General features: G+C 37.7%; 1 protein-coding gene across 1 annotated transcript in view; it reads left to right on the plus strand.

Moving 5' to 3' along the window:
* Positions 1-1316: 1316 nt before the first annotated feature.
* The window catches only part of JADE3 (jade family PHD finger 3), a gene marked incomplete at its 3' end in the record, with an annotated part of 62801 nt that continues 48483 nt past the window's right edge, over positions 1317-15634 (plus strand). Inside the window, exons 1-2 of the mRNA XM_084258213.1 lie at positions 1317-1368; positions 2125-2213. Coding sequence (XP_084114339.1) covers positions 1320-1368; positions 2125-2213 — 138 coding nt within the window. The 5' untranslated portion in view covers positions 1317-1319. The remainder of the gene's footprint in view (positions 1369-2124; positions 2214-15634) is intronic.

The raw sequence follows: 15634 nt of genomic DNA on the forward strand, positions 1-15634 counted from the left end.
AAACTCTTCACACTGTCATGCCAGAAGTAAAACTCTTTAGCTTTCAGCATATACTTTTGTTTCTGTTACACCTAATTTCTCACAGTGGCCTTATACTTGAATTTCTCTCTCCTGAGTAGACTGTGAGTAGCTTAAAGGCAGTAGCCCTTGCCTTTATTTCTTGTGGAAAGAGGATGGCCCCAGTAGCATTTTATATACTTTAGCACATAAAAGAATGTCAGTTACTGACTATATCGATGTATTTTCTAGTTTATATTTTCAGCATTTCCTTTGTGACTTGTGATATGTGTGTCTTCCTTTTCCCCTAAATTCTAGTACTGGTGTGGACCCAAAGGGTAGTATCTCTATTATCAAACACATACACATAGGAAAGACTTTTAAACCATTAGAAATTTTAGTCCAGAGCATTTTTTTATTTTTCACAGTATAGGAGTTTTCTGTAACATTCCTTGTGTGTCTATAGACACAATTTTATTTTTTTTCAGAAATATTTTTTAAGATTTATTTATTTATACAAGCACTGGGGTACAGGCCAGAGGCATGGGAGGGTGAGAGAATTCACCAGAGACAGAGCAGGGAGCAGAACAGGCAGAATGAACGAAATACACTGCTGAGTGGAGCAGTGGTTGGGGCAGGAGAGGTCTGCCATGTCATGTGGGAATCTCCTTGGCTGGCCCGGAATCGAACCGGCGCTGCAGAGGCTGCAGACAGCCTCATAGCACTGCGCTCAACCTGCTGCATCACCAGGGAGGCCCCTAGATACAATTTTAAATTATGCTAGTTGTTTGGAAGACAGGGACAGGGAGAAAGTGAGAAAAGGAAGGCAGAAAAGTAATGTGATTGTGCTTTTAAAGATGGGACATGCCTCATTGTTCTTTCAACCTTGGCCCTTGACAGCTCTGCCTTCACTACTACTTTTTCCTTTCGTACTCTTCATATATTCGGGATGCCTAACTGTTGATGATCCTATGGCTGTCCCCTTTGTTTGGGTGGGCAGTGGTCATGTGGCCACATCTGAAACTCTAAACAATCCTGTACCATTCCTCCTTTGTTGCTTAGGCTTCCTCCTAAAGCTTATATGTGGCATTGCCCAGCCTTTGACACACTCTGTATTGAGAATTTGGTAGGACTCTTCTCCTATTGCTCTAAGTCATTTGAGAATATTCTTGACAGTCAGTTATCATTTGATTTGTCTCATTTGCTCTTGCTTCTTGGGGTCTGTAGGACAGTGTTTACTGCCCTTTGGAATGGGTGTGTGTGTGTGTGTTTGTTTATGTTGACTGTTTTATTCAGTGTTGTTCTCTTTCCCAGGATGCTCCATGATGAAACGCCATAGACATCTCAGCAGCAGTGACAGTTCAGACAGCAGTGAGTAGAACCAGTCAATGGCTGGTAATCCCTGTATCTGTACTCCTTGAGTATTCCTTTAACTTGAAGCCAAGCTGTTTCATGTGTACTTCAATGGTTAAAAACTAATGTTTCTGGGAAGGAAGACTTGGAGCACTGTTTTTCTTATTATTTAAATTTCATTAAAAGTAGATAAATTACAGGTGGGAGAATCAATTTTGTGTGGCATATATAGTACTTTTTCATTTTTCATTATCTAAACAACTAAAGCCAAATTCTAATAATGATAGTACTTTTCTAGAAAGGGAGTATGAGAATATAAATTGTTGGCCTACAATTCTAATTGTAGCTCAGGTACTAAATGTTTGACTGGATGAAACTCATTTGTAAAAGGCAACAACCTTATTAAAACAGTATTTGGGGAAGTGCTGAAGAGTACACAGCTTACTTGCTCCACAGTTTTAGTTTTTCTAGTTGCTTTTGCAGATACTTCTCCAGGTGGAACATGAATCATGTTATTCCAAAATATTGTACGGTATGATTACACCAAATCAAATCTCTTTAGCAGTAGCATTGTTGAAGCTCTTGCATGCTGGTAAGTCACCTATAATTTCCATTAAACTCCACTACGAGCCTTCCTTGTGTTCAGTTTAACTATTTTCTTCAGTGATATGAGATCACTGTCCTCTAATCCATCATGTATTTCAAATTCTCTTGGGTGACATTTAATTATATTAGCAGGTAAGTCTCAGTATTTTTTCTAATTATCTTTTGCAGGTCCTTCTACTTCCTTTACTTGTGGCTCAATGTATAGGAGGAGCAAGTGTAAGTCAAAAATTCCAAGTGAACACAAGAAACCTGCTGAGGTGAGAGCAAATATTCAAATTTTCTATTTAAAAAATAGAAAGCTGCCTTCTGCCTATGTATCTAATAATACCCCAATCTTGGAGCCATGAAGTATAAACAGTGTGCCAAAGGATAGGCTTGATTCATGATTACCTTTTTTTTTTTTTTTCAAGAAAAATTCCATTTTCCTTTCATCTTGAGGAAATGGTAATCCTCCACTATGATTTCATTTTGGTGATGTCACTCAAGTGCCCGGCTTTACAATAGAAAGCCTTTCTGCCTTTCCAAGCCAAGAGGTCAAGGGAGGCAGACTTGGGGAATTGGGAAGTACCCAAAAATTTGTCCTATAATTGGAAAGAACTAAGTTGGCAAATGGGAAACAGTGCAGAAAAGGATAGATGAAGTGTTTGTGGATGGAGAAGGACTAGGTTAAGATATAGGCTGTGGACTGTGCTGGGGTTTCACAGCCTTCAGAGCACTGCCAAGCCTGGAAGAGTAAATCACTCCTTGTGAGGATGGTCATCTTCTGCCCCAAGTATAGCAAAGTGCCATGGTTGCGCTTAGATTTGGTAATGATTTTATGGATCCTTCAGATTTTCCTCTTATAATTAAATGATAAGAAACTGTGTGTATTTTCACTTTGATAGGTAGACTTTCTTGGTTGCAAGGGGAAAAGAGGATATATTACCTAGCCATTGCTGCATCACAGATTATCACAAAGTTAGTGACTTAAAGTAGCATACATTTATTATCTCTTTTTCTGTGAGTCAGGAATGTGGGCACAATGTGAATAGGTTCTTCTGTTCAGTCTTTTTTTTTTAAAAAAAAAAAGATTTATTTATTTATTTATGCGTACAAGAGCTGGGGTGTAGGCCAGAGGTGTGGGGTGGGGTGAGAAGATTTATCAGAGACAGAGTTGGGAGCAGAACAGGCAGACTGACTGAAATACACTGCTGAGGGGAGCAGCAAGCAAGACAGGAGAGGTCTGCTGCGCCGTGTGGGTCAGCTCCCTGACCGGGGATCGAACTTGTGCTGCAGTGGCTGGTGATGACTTCATAGTGCTGAAACTTTAATCCCTTGTGCCATCAGGGAGGCCCTGTTCAGTCTTTAAGAAGTTTAAGAACATTAATAACTGCAGTCATTGTGTTGAGGGGCTATGTTCTCATCTGGAGGTTTGACTAAGAAAGCATTTGCTTCCAGACTCATTCAGGTGGAATTCACCTCCTTGAAGCTGGGGAGCTTAGGTCCGTTTTCTTGGTAACTTGACAGAGGACCACCTTTCTCCTCTCCTATTGTCTGCATAGACATGTGGCTTCTCCATAGATTGTTCCAAAACATGGTGACTCACTTTTTCAAAGCCAGCAAGAAGAGTGAATATATTTTGCTCCAGTCTGATCAGAATGAATCTTAGATAACATAATCATGGGAATGACACCTCATCATATTTGCCTTGTAATATAACTTTATCAAGGAAGTGCATTCCCATTATGTCTGCCATATTCAGTTGGTTAGAAACAAGTCATGGGTTCTGTCTGCCATGATGCGAGGGAATGCTGCTTTAGGTTGTCAATCAAAGCAACGTTTCTCTTTCCATTTCTCAGAAGTCACTCTCATTTTCTTCTTTTGCCAGGGATCTTTCTGGGCACAGTGGAATATGAAAGTGTGTTTACACATGTCTGCATCACGCAGAAAAACTTAGGAAATCAAATGCAAATAAACAGGAGCAGAACAAAATTCCCATCTTTCCAAAGAAGGCTTTGACTATAGAATGGTGGGAAAGAAACATTGTGCCTACCCATTTAGGATAACTGGTGGTAGAACATAAAGTCAAGAGCTTTGTATTTCCTTCTGTATATTTTATGGTTTCGGGTCTTATGTCTAGTTCTTTAATCAATTTTAAGTTGGTTGTTGTGCATAGTGTGAGGTAGTAGTCGAGCTTCATTCTTTTGCATGTAGCGACCCAGTTTTCCCACTACCACTTTCCCAGTACCACTTATTGAACAAACTTTCTTTGCTCCATTGTCAATGGATATTTAGGTTGGTTCCATCTTGGCTATTGTGAATAATGTTGCTATGAACATAAGAGTACATAAATCTTTTTGTATTAATGTTTTCATATTATTTGGGTAAAAACCTAGGTATGATACTGCTGGATCATATGGTATTTCCATTTTTTAGTTGTTTTTTTTTTTTTTTAAGTAATCTCAATAGAGTTTTCCATAGAGGCTGAGCCAGTTTAATTTTCACCAACACTAAATGGCTTTTCCCTTTTCTCCACATCTTTACCAACATTTGTTGCTTCCATTCTGTTTGATAGACCATTCACACAGGGATGAGGTGATACTGCATGGTGGTTTGATTTGCATTTCCCTTATAATGAGTGATGTTCAACATTTTTTCATGTGCCTGAAGGCCATCTGTATGTCTTTGGAGAAATATCTACTTAGGTTTTTCATCCATTTTTTATTGGGTGTTTTGTTTTGTTTTGTTTTTGAGTTGCATAAATTCTCTATGTATTTTGGAAATTAACCCCTTGTCAGACATGTAATATCTTCTAGTTCATAGATTGTCTCTTGTTTTTGTGGTGGTTTCTTTCACAGTGCAGTAACTTCTTTTTTTTTTTTTTTGTAACCATATTTTCTTTTTTTTTTAAGATTTATTTATTTATACAAGCACTGGGTACATTCAGAAGCACGGGAGGGTGAGAGAATTCACCAGAGCAGAGAACAAAACAGGCAGACTGACGAAGTACACTGCTGAGGGGAGCAGCGGGCAGCAGGAGAAGTCTGTGCGCCATGTGGGACTCTTGCCCGTGGCCTGGGATCAAACCAGCGCTGCAGAGTCTGCGGGCAGCTTTGCAGCCCAAGGCTCAACCACTGCGCCACCAGGGGAGGCCCTCATATCCTAGTCCTTAATCCATTTTGAATCAGTTTTTATGTATGGATTTAAATGATTAGTTTCTTGTTTTTTTCACTTGTAGCTCTCCAAGTTTCTCATTACCGTTTGTTGAAGAGGCTTTCCTTTCTCCATTGTATCGTCATGGCTCCTTTGTCAATGATTGTCATATTTCTGTGCGTTTATTTCTAAACTCTCTGTTCTGCTCCATTGGTATGTGTTTCTGTTTTGTTCCAAACCATACTGTTTTTCTTTCCATGTATAGTATAGTTTGAGGTCAGGGATTGTGAGATCTCTATTTTTCTTTTCTCCCAGGACTGCTTTAGCTATTCAGGGTCTTTCGTGATTCCTTACTAATTTTATAATTGGCCTACTTCCTTGAAAAATGCCACTGGAATTTTGATAGATATTGCATTGAATTATTTTAGGTAATGTAGCCATTTTGACAATATTTATCCTTCCAATCCACGAACACAGGCTGTCTTTCCATTTCTTTGTGTCTTGTTTCTTTTGACAGTGTGTTATACTTTTTAGTGTATAGGTCCTTCACCTCCTTTGTAAGTTTACTCCCATGTATTTCATTCTTTTTGGTATAATTATAAATGAGATCGATGGGATTAATTTCTCTTTCCCCTAGTTCATTGTTTGCATATGGAAATGTTACAAATATTTATATATTGATTTTGTATCCATTATTTCTAGAAGTTTTTGCTATAGTCTTGGATTTTCTGTGTTTATTATTGTGTTGTCTGTGTATGTTATTTGTGAAAATAGTGATAGTTATTTTCCAATTTGGATTCCTTTTATGCCTTCTTGTTGCCTAATTGTTCTGGCTAGGACTGCCAATACCGTGTTGAACAGTAGTGGTGAGAGTGCCTATCCTTGTCTTGTTTCTGATCTTAGGAGAGATGCTTTCAGTTTTTCACCATTCAGTATGATGTTGGCTGTGGGTTTGTTAGATCTGGACTTTATTATGTTGATCTATTTTTCCTTATTCCCATTTTATTGAGAGTTTTTTGTCATAAATGGGTGTTGAATCTAGTTAAATGTTTTTTCAATATCTATTGAAATGATCATGTGGTTTTTTTAATACTCCTTTTTTGTTGCTCTGATGCATGACATTGTTTGCAAATGCTGAACCAGTCTTGCATCCCTGGAATAAAGCCTCCTTATACATGGTGGGTAATTCTTTCAATATATTGCTGGATTCAGTTTGCTAAAATTTTGTTGAGGATATTTTACATCTATGTTCATTAGAGATAATGGCCTTTATTTTGCCTTCTTCATGCTGCCCTTACTTGGTTTGGAAAGCCTCATAGAAGCTTTCCATCTTTAATTTTTTTTTTAACAGTTTGAGTAGCATGATAGGTATTAGGTCCTCTTTGAAGCTTTGGTAAAATTCACTAGAGAAACTCTCTGCTTTTGTTCTTAGAGAGACTTTTGGTTATTTTTTCAATTTCTGTGCTTGTGATTGTTCTGTTTAAGCTGTCTGCTTCATCCTGGTTCAGCCTTAGAAGATTGTATGGTCATAAAAATTTGTCCATTTCTTCTAGGTTATTCAGTTTGTTTGGATAGAGATATTCATAATAGTTTCTTATAATCCTTTGTTTTTCGGCAGCATCTGTTGTAATTTTGCCTTTTTCATTTCTGATTCTTTTAATATGGGTTATTTCTCTGTGAGTCTTGCTAGGGATTTGCCAACTTTGTTTATATTTGTAAAGAAACAGCTTTTGGTTTCACTGATCTTTTGAACTATCTTTTTCTCTTCTGCTTCATTTATTTCTGTTCTAATTTTTATAATTTTCTTCTGATTTTTGGTTTTGTTTATTCTTTTTTATAATTCCTTCGGTTGTAATGATAGATTGTTTGAGACTTGTTTTTTTTATTTTTTAATGTGGGCCTATATTGCAGTATACTTCCCTCATAATACTGCTTTTAGAGAATCCCATACAATCTGGTGTCTTGTCTTCCATTCTCTTTCAGTTTCTGTGATTGTGGATGGTCAAGTGTGTTGTCAGCTTCCAGTATTGGGAGACTTTGCCGCTGTCTTTCTCTTACTGATTTCCATTTTTAGTTCAATTTTGCTATCGAACATAGTCTGTATGATTTCAGTTCTTTTACATTTGTCAAGGTTTATTTTATGGTCCAGGATATGGTTTATTTTGGTGAATATTTTATGGGCACTTGATGAGAATGTCTATTATGCAGTTGTTGTGTCCTCTTGATTCATGCTGTTCTCTATGTTCACTGATCGGAGAGGACTGTAGAAGTCTCCAACTATAATTGTCGTTTTGTGTGTTTTTCCTCCATTCTGTCAGCTTTACTTTATATATTGTGAACCCCCCCTTGTTAGGTGCATACACATATTCTTGGCAAATTCATCATCGTATAATGTCGTTTTGTTATTCTGTTTGCTCTAAAATCTGTACTAATATTAATACAATTTCTGGCTTCCCTTTGATTCATGTTTATGTGGTATGATTTTTTATCATTTAACTTTCAGTCTACATATATGATTATATTTGAAGTGAGTTTCTTGTGGATTATATATAATTGGGTCATTTTTTTAATCCACTGTCAATTTCTGTCTTTTAATTGACATAACATTTTTCTTAATTTTTATGTAATTTATTTATTTATATTTTATATCTTTGTTCATTTTTGTACAATGTTTGCTTTGTCCTGTCAGGTGTAGTCCCCTAGAATTCCCACCACCAATTCACCCGTGCACCATCACCATAGTCCCTTGTGCTCTTCCCTCCCCTGCTTTGATCCCTCTCCCTCCCTCCCCCCTGCAGGGTGTCTCTGATTTATAGTCACCTGTAAATTTTGTTTTTTAATTTATTATAATTATTTTTTTCCTGATCCCTTCTTTGGTTCCCCTATTTTCCTCCTATAAGTGAAACCATCCATTTTTTTTTTTATTTTTCCTTCTGACTTATTTCACTCAGATAGTTGATATGACTTTGATCTTAATGTATCTGTTGAAGTTTGTTTTGTGGCCCAATATGTGATCAGTCCTGGAAAATGATCCATGTGCACTTGAGAAAAATGTGTACTTGAATTTTTGGGGGTGTAGTGTACTATGACGTCTAGGTCTTTATTTAGGGCTCTAGTGTCCTTGTTTATTTTTTTGTCTCATTGATCTGTCCATTGGTGAGAGTCTCCTACTGTAAATGTATTTTCTCTAATGTCTGTTTTCAGAGCTGATAATAATTGTCTGATATATTTTGGTGCTCCTTCATTTGGTGCATATATGTTGATGAGTGTTATGTCTTCTTGATGTATTGTCCTAGCAGGCAGGCCTGCACTTTCCTGGGACCCACAGTTTACCTTGCTGGCAGAGCCCTCCCTCTCCTCGCTTCTACTTAGTTCCAAAAAGGGGCACATGATCGCCAGTCTCCAACAGCCTTGTGCAGGCCCACACTTTCCTGCTTGCCTTTTTTTTTTTTTTTGCCTAATTGACATATTTTAACCATTATATTTAATGTAACTTTTGGTATATTGTAGGTTGTCTGCCATTCTATTTTCTATTTGATTTTTCTATAGTGATTTCGAGTATATATCTTTTGTGTAGATTTGTAGTGGTTGCTCTTGGGGAACAGCCTTTAAAAGGGAGGCTTTTTTTGCATATGTTACTTACCCATCTGCTGGTCTCTACGTGTTTCCACTTCATGTGAAAATAGAAAATTTCCCATCAGGTTCATTTGTACACACACGCGCGCACAGACACACACATGCACACCAACACACACACAATTTTATAATTGTCTTAAATATTTTCTCTACATATATTGAAAGCCACATTAGAATATATTACTTGCTTCAGCCATCAAGGATGATTTATAAAACTCAAAAGAAAGATACTCTTTTTGCCTTTACTCTCTTGCTCCTCTTTCTGTTTGAAGAACTTCCTTTTGCCATTATTTTAGGGTAAATCTCCTGGTTGTAAATTTTCTTGATTTTTCTTCTTTTGAGGATATCTTTGTTTCATCTTCATTCCTGAAGAATATGTAATAATATAGAATTCTGGTGTAACAGTTCTTTTCTTTTTAAAAAAAAATTAAGTGTAATTGTCGTACAACATGTTAGTTTCAGGTGTACAATATAGTGATTTGACATTTGTGTACAGTCCAAAATGATGACCATAATAAGTCTACTTCCTGTTTATTCATAACAGTTTTTCTACAGTACTTTTCTTTCAGCACTTGACAAATATACTACTATCTTCTAGCTATCATGGTTTCTTTTTTTTTTTTTTACATCATTGTTCATTTTTGTACAATGTCTGATTTTTCCTCTTAGGTGTTGTCCCCATAAAATTACCACCACCAAGACACCTATGAACCATCACCATAGATTTCGTGTGCTCTTCCCTCCCAGTTTAATCCCTTTCCCTCCCCCTCCCCTGATGAATGTCTCCAATTATAGTTTGACTGCTAGTTTTGTCTCTTTTTTTTTTTTCCTGATCCCTTGTATGGTTTCCCTATGTTCCTCTTAATAAATGAAACCATCTGATATTTTTCTTTTTCCTTATGACTTATTTCACTGAGCATAATCCCTTCCAGCTCCATCCATGTTGCTTGGAATGTGTAAGTTTATCTTTTTTTGATTGCTGAATAGTATTCCAATAGTATTCCATTGCTGACTAGTATTCCATCTGTTTCTGGGCATTTAGGTTGTTTCCATATTTTAGCTATTGTAAATAGTGCTGTGATGAAGATAGGAGTTCAAGTGTCTTTTTAAATTAATATTTTGTGTCCTTTGGGTAGATTCCTAGGAGTGGTATTGCTGGGTCATGTGGTCGCTCCATTTTTAGTAATTTGAGGGTCCTCCACATGGCTTTCTGTGGTGGTTGGCCCAGTTTGCATTCCCACTAGCAGTGTAAGAGGGTTCCCTTTTCTCCACATCCTCGCCAACATTTGTTGTTAGGTTTTTTAATGTTGGCCATTCGTCTGGTGTGAGATGATATCTCACTGTGGTTTTGACTTGCATTTTCCTGATTATAAGTGATGTTGAACAGTTTCTCATGTGCCTCTTGGCCATCTGCATTTCCTCTTTGGAGACGTGTCTTTTTAGCTCTTCTGCCCACTTTTTTAAACTGGATTCTTTTTGTTTTTGTTTTTGTTTTTGTTTTTGTTGAATTGTGTAAGCTCTTTGTAGATCTTTATTATCAGTACCTTACCAGTTTTGTAGAGTGCAAATATTTTCTCCCAGTCTGTGCGGTATCTCCGTGTCCGTTACTGTCTCTTGCTGTATAGAAGCTTTTTAGTTTGATATAGTCCCAGCTGTTTATCTTTTCCTTCATTTTCTTTGTTTCAAAGGATGAGTCTAAAAGATGTTTCTGAGATATATGTCATGGAATGTTTTGCCTATGCTTTCTTCTATGTGGTATATGCTTTCAGATCTTACATTCAGGTCTTTTATCCATTTTGAGTTGATCTTTGTGTATGGTATGAGATAGTAATCTAGTTTCATTCTTTAGCATGTAGCAGTCCAGTTTTCCCAGCACCGTTTATTGAAGAGACTGTTCTTGTTCCAGTGTATATTCTTTGCTCCTTTGTCATAGAGTAGTTGTCCATATGTGTGTGGCTTTATACCTGCATTTTCAATATGGTTCCATTGGTCTGTGTGTCTTTTTGTTCCAGTACCATGCTGTTTTAATTATTAGGGCTTTGTAGTATAGTTTGACATCAGGAATGTAATACCTCCATTCTTTCTTTTTCTGGTCAGGAGCACTTTTAGCTGTCATGGTGTCTGATGAGAAACCTGCTCTCATTCAAATATTGGGCTGTTGGAAAAGTTCCAACAACCCGATAGGTGTTCCACATGAGTAATCAGTCATTTCTTTTCCAGTGGCTTTTAAGACTTTTCTTTGGCTTTAGTTTTCCAAAGTTAGATTATGGTATGCCTAAGCATGGGTTTCTTTTGGTTTACCACACTTATCCTGGGATTTGATCAGCTTCTTGAACCTGCACTTATGTTTTCTGATGTATTTGGGGAATTTTCAGCCATTATTTCTTCAAAACTATTTTTCTCACTTCTCCCTTCTTTCTTGTCTTCTGGGGCTTCATTTTCGTGAATGTTAGATCTTTTGTCCCTCAGGCACTTTGTGTGTGTGTGTGTGTTCTTTTCTGTTGACCAGATTTGGTAATTGCTCTTGTTCATTGATTTTTCATTCTGTAAATTTGATTCCTCTACTGAACCTATCTACTTAATCATGAGTTTATTTCATTTATCGTAGTATTCCTATTCATACTTTTCATTTGGTTGTTCTCTATATCCCATATCTCATTTGTTTCTTTTAAAGTGTTTCTAACTTCTTTTTGAAGCATTTTTATGATGACCACTTTAAATCCTTGTCAGATAATCCCAGCATCTGTGTCATCTTAGTGTTGCTTTCTATTGATTCTCTTCTCATTCCTAGTTCTTAGTGTGGTGAGTGTTTTTTTTAATATCCTGCATTATTTGAGTATTATGTTATCAGCCACTAAGTCTTACTTAAATCTTCTGTTTTATCAAACCATCAAAATAACCAGATCAATAGGGAAAAGGAGTACTGACTTTTTCTGCCCCTTGGGAAATTCGTAGGCATCCTGTTCTAGTTCTCTCTAGTTATCTAGTTACCTCTTCAGAGTGATAGTTCTTTTAATTGGGAAGGGGCTGGGGTGTTTCATTACTACTTGGTGAGGGTGAAAATCCTCACCTGGTTGCCTCCACTGATAGCAGGGCATGGTGGTTGTAGGGGTACTACATTAATGATAGGCAAAGATTGAAGTTCAGACTCACTACCTAGTCTCTGTTGATACTACATTGAAGAGAGACTGCCTTGTTATTATTGGGTGGGAGTGGACATCTTGGGTGATGTCCATTGACCTCACAGCAATCACCCTTTTTTTAAAAAATTTTACATCTTTTTTGAAATATTCTCATATGTAATTTATCCATTTGAAGTATGATTCAGCAGTATATTCAGAGTTGGGTCACCATTACCACAATTTAAATTTAGTGCATTTTCACCACCCATTAGCAGTTGCTCCCTAATCTTCTTACTCCCAGCCCCTAATCTAATTTGTCTATATGGATTTACCTACTTAGGGCATTTCATGTAAATGGAATCAGACAGTATATGGTCGTTTGTGTCTGGCTTCTTTCACTAAGCAGTGTTTTCAAGGTTCATTAAATTTACTTCATCTCATTTTATGACTGAATGATATTTTATTGTATGGATAAACCACATATTGTTCATACGTTCATTAGTTGATGGGTGGTCTCCATTTTTGGAGTATTATGAATAAAGCTTTTATGAACACTCATGCACAAGTTTTTATGTGAACATACATTTTTAGTTGTCTTGGGTGTATACTTAGGTGTGGATTTGCTGGGTCATACTTTAACTCTGTTTAAGCCTTTAACCACTTGAGAAACTGTGTGACTATTTTCCAAAGGGGCTTTATCATTTTATAGTCCTGTAGGCAATGTATGAGGGTTTTTAAAATTTGTTACTGATGTGAGCACCAAAGGCTTCTAATTCCTCTATCGACCTTCTTTTTGTCTCCCCTCTTGGCTGAGTGTCTTCCCTTTTGCTTGTCCTGGGTGAGTGTCTTTTGCAGCTCTCCCATGTGTAAGCCACTATTATTATCTCTAGAAGCTTTTAGCATGGTAATAAGGTATGGGGAAGAGGAAGTGTTCTCTAATCTTCAGTCTTTGGAATGCATAGCAATCCTGTCTTTGGGGCCTGGGATGGAGAGGTGGCCTTCAGAAGTAGAACTTCTTTCTTCCCAGTCTCTATTCCCATATGCCTGCAGCAGTTATCCTCTGGTGTTCTCAGACTCTTCTTTGAGGAAGGGAGCGTCCTCCAGCATTAGTGAAATTATACCTGTGCCCTCACTTGATATCCTTCCCTGCAGATAGTCTTTTGCTTAGTAAGGGAGTCAAGACACTGAGCATCAGGGGCCCAGACAGCACCACTACAGGAGCTTTCTCCAGGTTCTCCCCCATCTTCCCTATGAGAGCCAAGTAGGGATTCTGGAGAAAAAGTTTACAAGAAGGTGGGGACCTCCTATGACTACAGCTTCAGGAACTTTGTACTCATATAGTCGTCCCTACTTGGCTCCCAGTGATTTGTCTAAATGTCTGGTTTAATATTCCTACAGTGGCTTCCATTACTATCTCATGTATTGCTGGAGGCATGTTTGTCTTTTTGAGTTGACCATTTCTCATGTGACTCATTTCTCTGATGGGTTCATGGAAAATTAATTATTGCCTGTTCTGCCTAATGTCGTTTGGATGAGATTTTGGGTTCAGTGAGCTGGGTCCTTGGGTTACCTCTGAGAAAAGTTTCTGCAAAGTTCCCCTTTCAGTGACACATGGCAGGTTTACCCAGCAGGCAACAGACAGAGGCAGGCAAAGGTTACATTTTAAAAGGACAATTTATTAGGAAAAGGAGAGAGAAAAAGAGAGGCACCTGCATAGTCACAGGTGGGCGGGAGAGCTGTGTTTTGCCAGTGCAGAAATTGTACTGATACACTGTTCTTTGTTTGGGGAGAGATTCATTCCTTTTTGAAGTTGTTTTCTATTATTATATTGATTACTTCTACAGTGTGACTGTTTTGATCTGTAAGGACCCATGATTGTCTATAATGGCCCTCAGTCTTCATATCCCCACCTCTAATCTGTTCCTTCATATAGTTTCTATGGAGTGATATATTCTATAGCAGTCTGGCCTAAGGATTCTTCATTTTAGATCTGGTTTAACAACTATGTTAATCATTTGTATCCCCACCTCCAGTTTCTGGTCTTCTGAAGCCTCCATCCTAAATTGTCTACTCTTAGCCTCCATTACTGCCTTTTTCTTATATGGGTGGGAAGTTCTTTTTTTAACTGTCTACAGGTCCAAGATGAGATGTGATATTTTTACTGGGAGTTAATCATTGAAATATGATACAAAACATTTCCCTATTGCTTAATTGGCTGCATTAATAGATGTGTATTTTCCTTGATGTTCAGTGCCTCAGTGAGATCCTGTACATGCTTTCCCCTGAATTATACTGTACAGAAGAATTTCCTATAGGTATGTGAATTCAATATCTGGTTCAGGGGCTTTGATACCTTCTCAGAATTGTATGCAGGCTATCACGGGTGTGTTTTTATGTGTATTTTTTGTCTGAGCTAGTTGCCTTTATCTTACTCTCAAGGGAATGTATGCTTTAAAAAAAATTAAGCCAGTTGTCCAAGAAATAGCACAATTTGGCTATAGATAACCAATTTGGATATATCAGAAAGTCTTTCATTCTTTCTCAGAAGCCAGGATATTTTCACCTAATATTATGGTCTGTAAAATAGATGAACTTACCTTAAAGGATTGACTGTATATCATCTCTAGGCCTGAAATCTCATGCCTGTGATTTTCACAGCAGCAGAGTAAAGTGATATTCCAGTTTGTCAGTCCATAACCATCAAAAAATGTCTTGTTTATTCTTCATAGAAACCTAAGAAATAATTTAAACTATTTGAACAATATCTCCGTGAAAAATATCTACATGATTGGGCCTCCCCAGTGGTACAGCAGTTGAGCGCTGGGTTGCGAAGCTGGCCCCAGCCTCTGCAGTGCCGGTTCGATCCCCAGCCACCAGCGAGGGTCCCACATGGTGCACAGACCTCTTCTGCCGCCCACTGCTCCCCTCAGCAGTGTATTTCATCGGTCTGCCTATTCTGTTCCCAGCTCTGGCTCTGGTGAATTCTCTCACCCTCCTGTGCTTCTGACTGTGCCCAGTGCTTGTATAAATAAATAAATAAATCTTAAAAAAAAATCTACATGCTTTTTAAAGTTTTAAACTAAGGGCCTCCCTGGTGGTGCAGGTGGTTGAGTGCAGTGCTGTGAAGCTGTCCACAGCCTCTGCAGTGCCAGTTTGATCCCCACCAGCCGCGGAGATACCCATATGGCATGGCAGACCTTTCCTTCTCGCCCGCTGCTCCCCTCAGCAGTGTATTTCATTAGTCTGCCTCTTCTGTTCCCCGCTGTCTCTGGTGAATCTTCTCACCCTCCCTCACACTGGCCTGTACCCAGGTTCTTGTATAAATAAATAAATCTTTAAAAAAATAAACTTCCTTATAAAAAAAGTTTTAAACTAAGAAATTGGGTAAGTTTTGCTTCTTTGGAGAAATCAATGTGGAGCATAATGTCTTGACAATAGAGTACTTTTGATATATAACAATAAGTTTGTAATTTTTGCTAGGTTCTTTCTGCTTTAGGTAGTTGATTTTTATAGATAACCCAAAAATCTTTTTTCGCCTTGAGAAATTCTAAGAAAATTACTTACAGTTAATCCCTTTTGATTAACTATAGTTACGGTATTTGCAGTTGCTTGAGTTGTTTTGTTTTCGTTGTTCTCTCTCTCTCTCTCTCTCTCTCTCTCTCTCTCTCTCTCTCTCTCTCTCTCTCTCTCTCTCTCTCTCTCGGTGCTCTAAGGGTGACACATCTGTTTGTGGTCAGTTATGTATAAGTTCAAATTTTAGTGACTATGAATCAAAACTGATCAATTTT

The sequence above is a fragment of the Talpa europaea genome, assembly GCF_964194135.1.
Source record: "Talpa europaea genome assembly, chromosome: X".
NCBI lineage: Eukaryota > Metazoa > Chordata > Mammalia > Eulipotyphla > Talpidae > Talpa > Talpa europaea.